The sequence below is a fragment of the Mus pahari genome, chromosome 6 (genome assembly GCF_900095145.1).
Source record: "Mus pahari chromosome 6, PAHARI_EIJ_v1.1, whole genome shotgun sequence".
NCBI classification, from domain to species: Eukaryota; Metazoa; Chordata; class Mammalia; order Rodentia; family Muridae; genus Mus; species Mus pahari.
In genome coordinates this window covers 16463132-16479220 of record NC_034595.1, presented here as the reverse complement: position 1 = coordinate 16479220, position 16089 = coordinate 16463132, and the positions used below count along the sequence as shown (strand labels likewise).

Here is a 16089-nt window from a genome sequence, read left to right as displayed (position 1 = left end):
CTTTCTACCATAAAGCTCTAAAACCATAGACTGTCTCTGTTCATCAAGGCCCGCTGCGCTTTCTCTCGCCTGTGTGGGAACCTCTCTCCCACAGCCCTCTCTCCCACAACCCTGGGGCTGCAGGGTGTCACCCTGGGGCCCCCGGTTGGGGCTGCCCCTTGTCCAGTCCCTGTCGAGTGGGATCAATGGCTTAAATGCCCACAAGGGGCCGAGTGGAAAGCGTCCGGCAGCCCTCCCACATCTGCCTACCCAGACCATAGGAGGAACTCTGGCCGGTGCAGGCTATCCTCCCTACCCTCTCTTTCCTCTGCACCCCATAAGTTCCCACACATGAGGATCATTATTGACAATTAAGGACAAACCCGAAACCCTGTCACGCCCCACCCCACTGACCCCCAGTCAAAGCATAGGATGCCATCTGTGGAATCTTTGTCAATAAAACCTGGATCAGCCCAGGCCTCCAGATCTCAATGGCAGTTTCCAGAAAACAAGGCAGAGAAAGGAGTGAGACACTGCCATGGCGATGCACCCAGCAGCAAGCAGAACACAGAGAACTGCAAGCCGAGTCATCCATTGCTTTAACAAATGAATTCTGAGAAAGAGAAAAGGAGGATCCACAAATTAAAGAAACTGGACACACAGAGCAGGTGCAGCCTATGGACCTTGTGTGACTCGTGTGTATTGCTGATCTGTCTGCATGTATGTCTACATGAGGGTGCCAGGTACTTTAGAATGGGAGTTACAGACAGTTGTGAGCTGTGATGTGGGTGCTGGGAATCGAACCCGCGTCCTCTGAAAGAATATCCAGGGCTCTTAACTGCTGAGTCATCTCTCCAGCCTACCTTGTTTGAATTCTATTGTGAAGGTATCAACTGGAAAAACAACAACGAGACCCACTAAGTTTGGAAATATGAATATGCTTGGGTATTTGATATCAAGCAACCAGTATTAATTTTTGCAGAATGAAATAATTTTGAGGGTTTTTTTAAAAATGCTTTTCTTTTAGAGACACATATTGAAGTACTTGTAAATAAAATGAACCTTTCTTTAATAATCAGGTGAAAGGAGGAACTAGAAATGAAATAAGATTGACCCCAAAGAGGGGCTGCCATCCCTGGGACCCACTGATTGATCACAAAGGAAGACAAGTAGCCTGCCGGGCAGAGGGACAAGTCAGACACTGGTTGAACACGGTGACAGACAGTGGGACATGGAATGGAGAATGAAGGAAGAAAAGCAGACGTGAAAAGATCTGACCATGCCCTAGGAGACCCAGAGTCTTGCCCAGTCCCATCATTCCCAGTTGACAATCTCATTCAAGTCACATCTACCCTTCCCGCTCCAAGTCCTCACCTTTAAAACTATGGGTTTAAATTCCCCCTCCTTAAAACTACTACAATATGTGCGATCCAGCTTTTTCTTAAATTTTATTTAATTTGCTTTATATATGTGGTTTGTAGATGAGTGTGTAGGCAGGTATGAGCCATGTCATAACACATGGAGGCCAGAGGACAAGCTTCAAAATCCAGTCCCTCCATCCAATATGGGACCTGAGGATCAAGCTTGGATCTTCAGCCTTGCGCTACAGGTACTTTCACACACTGAGCCATTCCACCTTCCTTAAACCCCCAATATTACAGGAGAAAAGTATAAAACCAGTCTACTAAAGCATGTCTGAGCATCTAAGAATTATAAATCAAGATAACACACACTCAGCCGGGCGTGGTGGTGCACGCCTTTAATTGCAGCACTTGGGAGGCAGAGGCAGGCGGATTTCTGAGTTTGAGGCCAGCCTGGTCTACAGAGTGAGTTCCAGGACAGCCAGGGCTACACAGAGAAACCCTGTCTCAAAAAACCAAAAAAAAAAAAAAAAAAAAAAAAAAAGATAACACACTCTCTTCTCCAGTTCTCTCTTGACCAGTTGTGGTTGTTTGAATGAGATGCTGGAACTGATTGGGAAGGATTAGGAGGTGTGGCCTTGTTGGAGGAGGTCTGGCTTTGAAGCTTCAAAGGACTTGCACTATTCCCAATGCTCTCTCCTTCTCTGTCTCATACTCCTAGACCAAGATGTAAGCTCTCAGTGGTTCCTGCTGCCATGTCTTCACTCCATCATCATGGATTCTAAGCCCCTGAAACCATGAGAGGAAATTAAACACTTTGTTTTATAACTTGCCACGGTTGTGGTATCCTGTCACAGCAATAAAAAAGTAACTAAGACACCAGTGTACTCTCATGAACTGGAAGTCCATCGGCATTCAGTCTCGAAGATAAGATTCCCTGAGATACCACACCTGACATTCAGTGCGATCTAAGTCCACTTTCCATCTGTCATGTCTCTGGCGCCCACTGTAATCAGGTGAGTCACGCCTGCAGAGACCCCAAGCCCTATGCCCAAGCTCTGGATGCATCCCCTCTAACTAGCCATTTCTTAACCACCTCAAACCTGGCATCACACACTCAGACAACAGTCTCATGAAAGAGCCACGCAGAGGCCCTGGAGGCAAATGTGAGAGTGTTGGGGAATTCTAGAGCTCCAGATGTCAACAGCCAAATACAAAAGAAGAAATAAGACTTCAAGAAGGTATGCTTAGGAGACACAGGGGCTAATATGATCAAATCACATTACATGCATTATAAAGTTCTCAAAGAATTTTTTAAAAAGGTATGCTTATCCTTGGCCTTATAGACATCTCCTTCCATTAGAAACAACATTAGCTAGGAAAAAAAAAAACCAGTAGGTTTCTAAGTGATCCAACCCAACCAAGGGCCTTTCTTAACAATGCCCCGGGTAGTATGAACTTTAAAATTTTGCTATATTATATTATGCAATATTATGTTATATTTATTATATTATATTCCCTTTACTCTTTATGCAACTTTGAATTTTTACCAGTTAAAAGATTTCTGGGATTTTTGTTTTTGTTTGGTTTGGTTTAGGGTTTTTTGTTTGTTTGTTTGTTTGTTTGTTTTTTTCGAGACAGGGTTTCTCTGTATAACCCTGTCTGTCCTGGAACTCACTTTGTAGACCAGGCTGGCCTTGAACTCTGAAATCCGCCTGTTTCTGCCTCCCAAGTGCTGGGATTAAAGGCGTGTGCCACCACCACCCGGCACTTTTTTTAAGACAGTGTTTCTCTGTGTAGCCCTGGCTGTACTGGAACTTACTCTCTAGACCAGGCTGGCCTCAAACTTAGAGATCCACCTGCCTCTGCCTCTTGAACACTAGGATTAAAAGCATGTGCCATCACCACCCTGCTAAAAGTTTTTTAAAAGACTGAAACATGATGGAGAAAAAAAAGAAAAAAAGAAAAAAAAAAGAAAAAAACAAAAAGCAAAAAGCAAAAAAAAAAAAAAAAAAGAAACATGATGGAGAAAAATCCATCTAAAACCAAGATAAGGGGGCTCCTGAGACTCCGGGATTCTGGGTCTTTGTGAACACTGAGATTTCCCTGCAGGTGAGATTTCTTAGAAACTGGAAAGCTAAGCTCTTCAGAGCTGGTAGAAATTCTAGGAAGAGAAGAAGAAAGAAGGAGGGGATGTACAGATGAGAGGAGAACAGAGCACACTGAGGAAGTGCAACTTAATGGACCTTGTTTGAATCCTAATGTGACTATGTCAACTATAAGAAAAAAAAAAACTTAGTGACACATGGAAATGTAAATATGCTTGGATATTTGAAATCAATCAGTATTAATTCGGTAGAATGAAATAATTTTTAGATTTTTAGTGCTTTTCTTTTAGAGATACATATTGGATTATTTATGGATAAGATAAGCCTTTCTTCAAATAATGTACTTTTAGGTGGGAATACTACACAGTGATTATCACTCAATAGTGGTGCAGGCCCCACTGCCAAAGAGAACCATCTCCAGGGACTGAGCAGAAGTTAGGGATATTATGGAGGCTCCCATAAGCTGAGCCCAGCTTCCCAGCACTGCAAACACTTCTGAAAAGAAACAAAGGGGATACCCCCCCCCCAAAAAAAAACCAGACACAAGCAAGTACTACCTCCTCTCTTCCTAGAAACAGAGAGTCTTTGCTTGAAGGGGTTGTGTTTAATGATGGGAAGCTGCCTATATTCCATAGGATTAGGCTTTCCTCACTCATTTTGGAGGCAAAGAGTAAATGAAGAATACAGGTGTCTAGGGCCTGGTCCTGCAGGAGGATCCAGAGAACAACATTCTCTCTTGTTTTCCCTGTGTCTGAGGTTGTTGTCCTCAGACAACAAGAACTCTCTGGCTAAGGCTGCCCAAAGTGATGACTTGAGCTAAGCTTCTAGAGACGTCTCACTCTGTGCCCTAGAGTTATGGCTTTCCTCTTCTTCCTCCTCAGTGCCCTGAAGAATCCTCAGCAATTTGAGCTCAGGGTTCCAACTGATATCGTCCATCATTGCGGAAAGGTTCTTGAAGCTACTGTCTTTGCTAGAAGCCTTGATTCCCATCACAGTCTCCTCGTTATCATCAAGGTCCTGGTAAACTGTTTCATATAGTACAGCACCTAAAAGAAGACCCAACCATTAACAGCATGACAGATTTCTCCCAAATGACTGTAACAAGCAGCACTTCAGGAAAGACCAGGGTCTCTTTAGGACCTCTCCAAAGGATAAGGGCTGCACTCACACCTACAGACCAGACCCCATTCCTGAAAACCAGTCACCCTGACTAGCACAGGGTCAGCTCTCCCCATCCTCGGGCACTTACTGAGACAGCTCCACTTACTCTCCGGACTGGGGTAGTAATCTGTGTAGTAGTTGTCAAATTCATACACCTCTTCTAAAGAAACCTAAAATTCATTAGGGTAAGCAGAAGAAATGTGAATCTAGACCTTAGCGAACTAAAAGAGTTTTCGAAAACACACTTATCTTGGGGGAATTAGACATCTAATCAGGGTAAAGACCCACTGCCTGGAACTGAAAGCAAGACCATCTCACACACACCCTGCTTCCCAGACCAACCAGATGAAACTAGGGCCACTTCTCCCCATTTCCAGAAATCAACTAAATGATCCCTGCCTTCAGAGATGGCTGCCAGAATAGCCACTGCTCTTATCAAGAGACGTGGTCTAGTTTTACGCCTGGAAATTTGAGTGAAATGGTGACTTCTTCAACTAATAAATGGTGTAAGAAGTAACACTGTTTTAGCTCTAAATCAATTGCTTAAGGAACAACTAGAAAAAAATGATTAATAATTAAAGAAAAAAAAAGGCTAGAGGAATGGCTTGGCAGTTAAGAGAAATTGTTGCTGTTGTGGAGTTTAGTTTCCAGCAACCACATCAGAAAGCAAACATCTACCCCTCAATTCCAAGTTAAATTCGGTGATCTGATGCTCTCTTGTGGCCCATCAGCACTTCACATCCACAATACACATTTTCTCCCCCTCCCCCCTCCCGTCCCCTTCCCCTTCTCTTTCTGTCCCTCTGTCTGTTTCTCAGTCTCTCTCTCCACTTTCTCCCCCTCTATCTCTAGCAGTGCACATACACATAAAATAAAATGTGTTTTTAAAAGACAGAAAATGACTGGTTTGTCATTAAGCATGAATAAACCACTTAGAGAGAAATCATAGAAGAGAACACAGGCAACTATGCTAATCGCTCCTGCCAGGAGCACTAAATGACCTCAAGTAGGAGCAGAATGACTATCCAGTCAACCCACAGACGTGATTAGTCTTGAGGAGGCTGAGGTAGAAAGATCAAATCTGAAGTCATCCTAGGCTACTTAGCAAGGTCTAGGCTAGCCTGGGCTACATAACAAGATCCCGTCTCAAGAAAAAAACTAAGTAAATAGATCATCTATGCATGTACTTTGGGGTAGTTTGTTACACAGTTAAGAGATGGTTGAAACTAGGCCCCAGCAGAGGCCTTGGTGGACACTCACATGTTTCTCTGCAGATGTTTTCTCTACATCCTCTTCTTCCCACCGCTTTTGTTCATGTTCCTGTCCTGATATTCTGAGTCCTACACCGTCATGTAAGAAATGGTCCGACGTGGTTTCTTCCCCTGGAACAGAACCAGCAGGGGCATGGCCCTCCATGACTGTTGAAGGTTGCTGGGTGTGAGGCTTATTTGATATATATATTTGATATATATATTTGATATATATATATGTATGTATATGTATATATATATATATATATATATATATATATATATATATATTCATGTTCCTTCTTCAGGAAGTAGTCTCCCTGCCATGGCTATCAGGGAATATTCTCAATGTCAATGTTAATGACAACATGATAATCAGAGACAGCATGAGTCCAGGAAGCAAGGGTGTGTCTATGTCCTTAGCAAAGATGATAAATGCTGTGACTTTCAGGAAAGCCCTTAAGACTGTGGGAAAGAACTCTGAAAACATGAGTTAAAAATATATTAACAGGATTTCTCAACTCTGCAAAATATAAGGATGCAATATGAATTATATGAGAGGCTTCACAGACCTAAAGGAACAGGGACAGCTCCACGAGGAGCCACCTTGTCAGAAAGATATGAAGGAAGGAGAATAAGAGATTTGGTAAGTGATTACAGGCCAAGATCCCACCCAGCTAAGTTTATTGTTTGTGCTTACAAAAGCAGGTAGATTCCAGAATTGAAGGCCAGCCTGGGACAGAGCTAATTTAAGGCCCAGGCATGGCAGGAACAGCTTATTTTCTGTGCTTTCAAAGGCAGGCAGGTCTCCAAATTCATTTGCAATGTTAAGAAAAATGTACTTGCTGTCTTTTCCTAGGAGTCAGGGGACTAAGGTCAAAAAATTCTGATTAGCTAGGCAGTGGTGGCACACACCTTTAATCTCAGCACTTGGGAGGCAGAGGCAGGCAGATTTCTGAGTTCAAGGCCAGCTGGGACTACACAGTGAGACTCTGCCTCAAAGAGTGGGGAAGAGGGCTGGAGAAATGGATCAGTGGTCAAAAGGACTGGCTGCTCTCCCAAAGGACCCACGTTCATATCCCAGAATACACACTGCAGCTCACAACCGTCTGAAACTGCAGTCCCAATGCCTTCTTCAGGCCTTCTCGGGCACCACATACACATGGTCCACAGATACACATGCACAACACCCATAAACACAAAATTAAATGTTAAAAGAGAGAGAGAGAGACCCAGACCCAGACTCTTTTGTGGCCATTGCTGGAGTGGCAGGAACCAAATGAAATCTAATCCCTTCATGACTCTGACTGAAGCAAGAATCGTAACCGGTAATTCAATGACCTAACCGGTAATTCCCTGCAAGCTCTGATTCTCATCCACGCTTCACACTGACAGCACTGGAAAGCTTTAACAGACACAGAAGACAGCTCTAGAAACTCTAATCTAAAACAGGTAGGGTTCCAGCTGCTTGTCAAATGCTAAAAGCCTCTCAGTTGGCTTCAGTGTGCAGCCAGGGTGGACCTACCGCCCTGAGAAATAAAGGCCGAATCCACGTGCACACACCCCCTCTCCACACACTCCCCTAAGTCCTCACAGCTATGCTAAGCAGCCACACTCCTCCAAGATACCTCTTCACAAGCTACTCTCGATTCCAGGAATTCTTTTCCCATACCAGGAAGCCACACACGTTAAAGATCCAATTGACAAGTCAACTCTTCTGTAAAGCCCTTCTCTACTCAGAGAGGGACAGGCCACCGCTCTACAACCGTAACTCAAAGAGGTACTCTGGTCAACCAAGCAAGACAGTCTTGTTGGAAGAAGCACGAAGGTATCAGAATAGAATTGAGAAAGTGATAGTGATCACCCTGGGTCTGAACTCGCCTTGGACAAATCTCCCCTACCCTGGGCCTCAGCCTCTTCTACTTCCAACCAAAGGCTCAGGAGCCTTTGTAGACCTTCAGGCTAACAGATGTTGCTGATACCAGAGACGATAGTGAGACGGGACACAAAGCAAGAGGTCTCAGGTACGTCCCGCCTGATTCCACTCAGGACCCCAGATTTCAGAGAGAATTCTGAAAACCCTGTTGTTTGCAGAAAAAGCCAGCAGCACACAGTCTGAACAAGGAAGAACAATCTTACAAGATTCAGGGTGGGTCTTCCTGGGCCCTTCTCACTCTGCATTCAAGCTGGGAAATTCGGCCAAACAGTGCTACATGTCATATGAGATCAGAGTTCCAAAATGAGATGTACTATTCTAGGTTTCAACATGAACACTAGTCAAAAAAAGGTTGCCTGTTGAGTACTGGCTACTGTTGAAACAATGTGTTAACTGCCAGCTGAACCCCAGAACTTGCCAGCTTTTAGTGTGGAAGCCAGAGGGCTCTTAAGAAAGGGATCTGTCTATGGAACCTGAATTCCCAACCCTCCCGCCTCAGCCTGTGAGGTATGGTACAGGCATATATCACTACACCCCGCCATCACTCTGATCTTTCTAAAGCAAGGTCTGAAGAAACCCCAACTATGAGTCAGTCCTCTCTCAGATGCCCACATGAAGAGGCACACGGCCTAAGCTGCTTGTTCAGTGACTATCCAGTTCGAGGATGACCTGGGGTGGGCCAGCCGGCCAGACTGAGATTTCCCAGAACAAGTCTGAATGCCTGACAGAGGTAAGTTTCAAAGTGACAAAAGCATGCTTGGCTTCTGCCCTTTGCCACATTCCAGGATTCTATTTGACTAAGCAAAGGGAGGGTTATAAATGTCAATGTATACATACCATACTGGCCCTTGACATTTCTCTTGGCTTTCTTCTTAGCCTCCTAAAACCAACATGAGAAGGAACTGAATTAGGACTTTGGGAAGTGAAGAAAACTTTTGCAAAAAGAACGAATTTGAAATGACTGTCAGCGCAATCTCATCCACACAGCCGGCACCCAGGGGAGAACCCTCCTCCGAGATATCCCTTCCCAGCCCACGCCACACCCGCATCCCACAGACTTCCCTCAAGACCCTACCTGTTTCTGAGTAAAGGTTTTCGCCTTCCCCTGCTGCATCAAGGAATCTGGCAACCAGAAAAGCTGGCTCAGTCCTCTCTCGGATTGACATCCTACACCTTCTGCTAGGCTACCTACAGTGACCGGCCCCACTATAGTGACTCTCCTTCCCTGACCAGGACCAAGCAAGAAGCTGCTCTGAAACTGGAGTTTCCTGAGTTCTTCATGTGTCCCTGTGTGACTATGGCAGGAAACAGATCTGAACAGGGACCATGTGACATTAGAGAACTCTGTGGTGTTGAGGGCAGGGTGGTACCTGAATATCCATGCCCAGCAAGGCCCTCACCTCGCTTCAGGTTGGGGCGAAGCTTCCTCAGACGAGCAGGATGCCGCAGTGCTGGTCTCTGCCGGTGGTGGGGGTTATTAACAAAATGCCTTTCTGTGGGTCTTTCTTTGCCCCAAATACACGTATCTACCTAGTCTATAAATACTTTCTGAGAAACCAATGTTTGGCAGCAGGATTGTATGAAAGTACAAGGACAGAGGGAAAGGAGTTGGAAACAGTCCTGAGGAACCAGAGGCATCCCTTCCCTTGCCCGTCCCCCTGTACTGACTTCCACTTCCCATACAATCCAGCCCTCCGATCTTCAAGGCCTGGGTCCAGAGTAGCAGAGCAGAACCAAGTGTGAACAGAAAACCAATTCTGCCTTGAAGACTGACGGGTTTGATCTTCTCCTCTGAGGCGTGTGGCTCTTACTTGCAAGGTGAGGCGTTGGACACTCAGATACATCTTAGATGAGGCAGCACTTTCGGACCGCCTCCTTTCCAGGGGAAGACCCTTTTTCATCTTGGACAACTCGATCTTCACCTCAGGGCCAATTATGGATTTCTCGTGTGCCAAGATGCTAAAGGGGACAGAGACAGCAGACAGTCAGCAGCATCTCTTCTCAGAGAGTGGGGCTAAAGACAAAGACACTTCCCCTCTGGCTCTAGAAAGGCTCGCATGGCTTCCCTCAGTGATGCATTTCCTGCTTAACTAGCATGACCACGACTGAGTCTCTTAAGGGCTTGCTGTATGCCAGGCTCCCGTGCTCTGTATCACTCACCCCTTCCAGCACCCAAGGGCAGATGTTATCACCCTCCTCAGTGTGTAAATGAGGGGAGCTAAGCAGAAATGAGCTGAAGAAGTTACCAATATTCACAAAGCCAGTTAAGTTTCAATATACAATTCAAAGGTGTCACCCTCCAAACCACATACACCATTTTGCCTCCCAAATGGACAGATGTCCACAATTAATCTGTGAAAAAAAATCAAAAGGAGAAGAGAATTTCAAATGAGAGTTCACATAATGTGCTCTGCCCGAGCCCAGTAGATGGTCAGCATTGGATGGCAGTGGCAGTGGTGACTGTCACCTTGCCTGTCAGTAGACACAAACAAGCGGGGTTACAGCTGGCTCCCTGTTCTCAGAGCACATGGTTTTGCCTTTACTCAGCTTCAATGAAAAGCAGGGTCTGGCTCTCTCCACCCTGCCCCATGGTGCTCACCACTCCTCCAGTAGGTCCTGGGGAAGCATGCCAGCTTGAGCCCATAGTGGTATGGGTTCAGAACTTAATTGCTCCATGTGATGTTCTGGGGAGGGGGGAGGTACAATTGCCGCTGGACTCCTCGAATACTGCCTTCCAGGGTAATACAGAGGTGGCTTGCTTTTCTGGAAGAGAAACAATGCAAGGGACTCTCTGAAGCGTCCTCGTCAAGCCTGTTTCTTCCCACCAATATTCCTCCCTGACAAATGAGGCTCCTTGATTCCCGACAGTGTCAATTTGATTGAATTAAAAACACTGAGGGAAGCCGGGCGTGGTGGTGCACGCCTTTAGTCCCAGCACTCGGGAGGCAGAGGCAGGTGGATTTCTGAGTTTGAGGCCAGCCTGGTCTACAGAGTGAGTTCCAGGACAGCCAGGGCTATACAGAGAAACCCTGCCTCGAAAAAACAAAAGAAAAAAAGAAAAAAAACAAAACCCACTGAGGGTGGCAGGCAGCAGGACTCAGTGGTAAACAGCCCTTGCTGCACGGACTGGAGCCCATGATGGAAGGAGAAACTCGACTCCCAAGACTTGTCCTTTGATGTCTATACACATACCATGGCACACGTGTGTTTACACACATACATACACACACACACAAAATAATTATGGTGATGGCAACAACAATGTTGATGACAATGATAATGACAACAACAGTACATAAAAACATTAAATAGATCAGTGAAGCACCCTCTGGATGTGTCTATAAGAGCTCCGAAGCCCTTACAGGAGTGTAAGGAGTGGATTGCCCTTTAATGGAGTCATAACTTGATGGAGAATAACTGGGAAGCAGTTAGGGGAAGTGGAGCAGGCATGGGGACACATGGCCCTAGAGGCCACATCTCTCCCTAGCCGCTTCCTGCACTCCCTTCTCTCTGCAGTCAGTCTATCACGACCTGAATACCCTCTGCCTCATGCTCCTACCATCCCAACACTGCCAGACTCATGAGACCAAGCAACCGTGTGAGCAGACAGGAATCTCTTCTCCTGTGAAGTTACTCTCTTAGGTATTTTTGGCGACAGCCACAACAAATAACACACAGGCCTCCTTCAATGTCCCCACCTCCTCTCCATCATGAAGGACATCCAACTTCTCTTTTGCTGGGCTTCTAACATTCTATTCCATTGAGATCAAGCCAAGATCAATTTGCTTTTCTGGAGAGGCTATTCCTTTATCCACTGAACAAATCAACAATAATCATCTAATGAGATGCCAGACAGAGAACTGAAGTGGGGATTGGTTAAGGAAGGAAATGGAGCAGGAATGACTTTGAGGGATACAGGTCACATTTACCAGGGAGGCAGGTTTGGGGTTGGAAACCCAGATCTTAGTAACCCTTGGTCCACTGGAATACTGCCCCATCACACTGGGGATTGGCTTGCAGCTGACAAAAGTCCTCCTGGACAGCCAGTGTTTCCTCTGTCCTCTCTTCAAAGTATTCCTTACCTTCCTACAGACAGTAGACAGGGAAGGACCTGAAGCCATCTGCAGCTACTCTTAAGAAAGGGTTCTTTTACCCTTTGGGTAATGGAGTTCGTTCGTTCATATAAGAAGGTGCGTTAGGGATGGGAAAGCCATGAACCCTACAAAATCACTTCATAAGGGACAAAGCCCATAACTCACCTTCCCCAGTTTCTTTCTCCTTTTCTTCCCAGGCCAGCTGGAAACATCAGTCTTTTGAACTGGGCTTAAAATAAGAAAAACCAGAACTCATTCCCAGATATTTTAAATAGAGACGCTAAGGCCATCTATAAGTGACAATCCTGGAGATGGCAGGAAACTACAGGTCTTCTTCTCCCCTGCATCCACCATTCTATCCCTGGCCCACCTTCCACACACTTCCTTTACGTGTAAAACAAACAAACTACTGTGGCTCACATCGGTGACAGCGTAATGTACACACACAAACACATGTGTAAGGAAGGACTATTTGGGCACAAAGAGAAAATGGAAAAAAATTCTCAAGGTTGCTAAAAAATGAGGAGGCTGCTTTATTATTACGGTTTTAATTTAGTCACTTAATGAGAACTGGAACATCAGTGATTGTTAAAGAAAAGCCAACACCTTTTCTACAGCAGTCAGTGCTAGCCAGCCTAGCCAGCCTCTAGGCCTCCCCGCTGGTTAGACACAAGTCTGGTACACTATTCATTCTGTATCAGTGCCCTAGGCCTTGGGGTGGAGATCAGAATTTTATGTTTTACTGAGGGCTATTTTCCTCATTTTTTTGAGGGGAAACAAAACAAAATAATAATAATAATAATAATAATAATAATAATAATAATAATAATAATACACAAATGTGTTTCTTTTTAAGTGAGAGTATTTTTCACCTGTATTTACTGACGGGGCTGAGGCTACACATGCCTCATGTGCAATGTGGGGATCAGAGAACAACTTGTGGGAGTCACTTCTCTCAGTCTACCCTCGTGTGCTCCAGGTCACAGGTCACTGGGATTGGTGGGAAGGGTCCTTGCTTGCTAAGTCACTTCATGGGTCCAACACTTATTTATCTTAAACCTCACAAACAAATTTAGCTTTGAGAGGAAGGATGGCTTAGCAGGTAAAAGTGCCTGTCACCAAGCCTGACGCTGACTTTGGTCCCTGGAACCCACATGGTGGAAAGGAAGGAGAGCAACACCTACTGCAGTTTCTCCTCTGATTGTCTTTCCTTAGTCATCCTGTGACTTCTGCATAGGCTCTTGGCATACTGCTAACCCCTTAGTAAACAAATGTTTAAAAAAAAAAAAGTGTAAAATCCTGCCCAACTACCTGAGTTTGATTTCTGGACTCCATCTCACATGGCAGAAGGAGAACCAACTTCAACAAATTGTCTTCTGACCACTACACCTGTGCTATGACACACACGCATGCATGCGCGTGTGTGTGTGTGTGTGTGTGTGTGTGTGTGTGTGTGTGTATTACATATATATATAAATGTAGTAAGTAACCTGGACCACCCTGTTTATGCTATTTACTTTCCATAGAGAATTCCCACAGCATGCATCTCACAGGACATCACACATCACAACAGAACTCCAGTGTAGAGAGAGGCAGGAGCAAGTCTTGGTCACTTTCTGTGTTTGGCCTGCTGCTAATGAGATAGCTTAAAAGGAGATGAAAAAAGGGAGGGGTGTGCAGAAGGCCACAGGGAGTTTAAGGAGCGCGGGCATCGAGGTTGCCAAGGTCTAGAGAAGATGCTCACCTCATGTCCTCCTCTGGAACCCAGGTCACAACCATGTTTCTGACATCTTCAGAGAAAGGAAGTTGTCCTTCATTCAAATTCAACACTGAGAGCTAGAAACAGGAACAATGGGATCTGAGGCCCAGCCTCCTGCTGAAACTAAGCTCAGGGCCAAGCTCGGCCTTGCTATGCTTACCAAAACAAACTGGTGATTCAGAAAATAATTAAAAAGGAAAAAGGAAAAACAGACATTTGTGGGGCTAGAGAGATGGCTCAGTGGTTAAGAGCACTTGTCGCTCTTGCAGAGAATCTGGGCTTGGTTCCTAGCACCTACACGGTAGTACATAACCACTCATAACTCCAGTTCCAGGGAATCTGACACCTTCTTCTGACCTCTACAGGCATCAGGCATAGACACAGTACACATGCACACATGCAGGCAAAACACTCATACATGTAAAATAAAATAATAAAATTGAATAGGAAGAAAGAGACATTGGTAATCCCCCAAACCATCCTCAGAGTATCCTGCCTCCTGTATCAGATACCAATGCACGTACTCCTCAAGGGGAGGGGTTTTTAAACAATAACCTTCCTTGCTTCTCCATGACATTAGTATAGAGTTTAGAAAAGCCAGCCCATCTTCCATGAGGACAGGGAGGGATGCTATCCCTTCTACCGGCCCACTGCAAAACCTCAGGTCCCCTGCAGGTGATGCGGCCTGAAGTCTGCCAGCCGAGATATACTGAGTGCTGGTAACGGAGGTTTCTTCCTGTAGTTCACCCTGTCTATAATTACAGATACCCAGATGAGTTAGCGTGCTAATTTCTCCCACCCTTGGGACTGATCACACTGCACTAGGGTTCAAGGAAATCCTGTAGATCATCTAGCCTGTATTTTATTTAAGGCCTTTTTCAAAGTTATCAAGGAAAAAAATCTTTTGCCTGCTGATCAGAACTGACTTAGGAAGGCAGAAACGGGTTCTAGGGCAGCCTGATCTACATAGTAAGTTCCAAGCCAGCCAGAGCTACATAGTGAGACCCTGTCTCAAAAAACAAACAAACAAACAAAAAACAAATAAACAAAACCAAGAAGGAAGAAAAATAAAGGAAGGCAGAGAACAGGACAGAAAGTACCAGAATACTTCCCCTATGGTGGGGGCAAAGGTTATTCTATGCTCCTTTTGACTGTAAAATCTAACCTTTTCTAATTTTTTAGTTATATAAAATAATGAATTTCATGATGACATTATCACATATGTATATAAAATTTCTGTCTAACCATGGATCACTAGGTGACCTTAAGGCCCATTTTAAGCCTGACATTTCTGCAATCTAAGTTCTCTTCTTATAATAAGAATGTCTACTTAAAAGCTGAACATGTTCTATATAGACAGAGAGAAAATCCTTCCCTATTCTAAACATTCATAAATTACTCTGGGGTCTCTAAAAACAGTGTAGCATGTGAAGCTGTTAGCACAGAGCCTTCTATACAGTAAGGACCTAATACTAGACAGCTCTTACCAGCCTCCTCGTTCAAACTACATCTATCATGAAGAATGATAATGTTGGGGACGGGGAGACAGGTCAGGGAAAAGACCCGGGTCTGACTCCTAGCTCACAGCCATCTATAACGCCAGCTCCAGGGGATCCAAGGCCCTCTTCTGGCCTTGGAGGGCCGGCACCAGGTACACACATGGTGCATGCACATACAGGCAGGCAAAACAACCATACAGAAGAAAATAAAAATGTGGGCTGGCAAGATGGATCAGTGGGTAAGAGCACTGATTGCTCTTCTGAAGGTCCTGAGTTCAAATCCCACATGGTGGCTCACAACCACCCATAATGAGATCTTATGCCTTCTTCTGGTGTGTCTGAGTCCAGCTACAGTGGACTTATTTATAATAATAAATAAACCTTTGGGCCAGGGCGAGCGAGGCCGACTGGAGCGAGCGGGGTTGACCAGAGTGAGCAGAGGTCCTAAATTCAATTCCCAACAACCACATAAAGGCTCACAACCATCTCTACAGCTACAGTGTACTTATATACATAAAGTAAATAAATAGATCCTTTAAAAAAAAAAGGAAAGGAAAGGAAAGGAAATGTTTAAGAAACAATAATATCAAAGGCAAAATATCCCCACAAATAAAGAGAAAATGTAGAGGAAGCAACTTTTTAAACTGTGACTTACTTTGGGAGGCCTAGGAGAACGGCTAGTCATATCTTTGTCACGTAAAGCCTTCTGAGACCTGGAAAAAATATGTTCCAAGCATAAAACAAAAGAAAAAAGGGGAAAGCCAATGGAACAACAAAGTTTATATTCTGAAGAAAGCCCATCTATTTACTATGATGGTTCTGGATTTTTTTGTTTAAGATTTTATTTATTCTTTTATGTAGCTACAGTACATTGTTGAGGTCTTCAAACACACCAGAAGAGAGCATCAGATCCCATTACACATTGTTGTGAGCCACCATGTG

General features: G+C 44.7%; 1 protein-coding gene across 4 annotated transcripts in view; it reads right to left on the bottom strand.

Moving 5' to 3' along the window:
• Nucleotides 1-4039: 4039 nt before the first annotated feature.
• C6H9orf43 (chromosome 6 C9orf43 homolog) overlaps nt 4040-16089 on the bottom strand; it is a 23176-nt gene continuing 11126 nt past the window's right edge. For 2 of the 4 annotated variants that reach the window (XM_021201040.2, XM_029540234.1), the window contains 11 exons: nt 15803-15860; nt 13634-13725; nt 12055-12118; nt 10395-10558; nt 9607-9754; nt 9196-9253; nt 8871-8917; nt 8633-8675; nt 5870-5991; nt 4716-4779; nt 4040-4494 (listed from right to left, as the gene is read on the bottom strand). In XM_021201040.2, coding sequence (XP_021056699.1) covers nt 4265-4494; nt 4716-4779; nt 5870-5991; nt 8633-8675; nt 8871-8917; nt 9196-9253; nt 9607-9754; nt 10395-10558; nt 12055-12118; nt 13634-13725; nt 15803-15860 — 1090 coding nt within the window. In that variant the 3' untranslated portion in view covers nt 4040-4264. Of the gene's footprint in view, nt 4495-4715; nt 4780-5869; nt 5992-8632; nt 8676-8870; nt 8918-9165; nt 9254-9606; nt 9755-10394; nt 10559-12054; nt 12119-13633; nt 13726-15802; nt 15861-16089 lie in introns of all 4 variants that reach the window. The other 2 variants (XM_021201039.1, XM_029540236.1) reach the window with 2 other exon arrangements.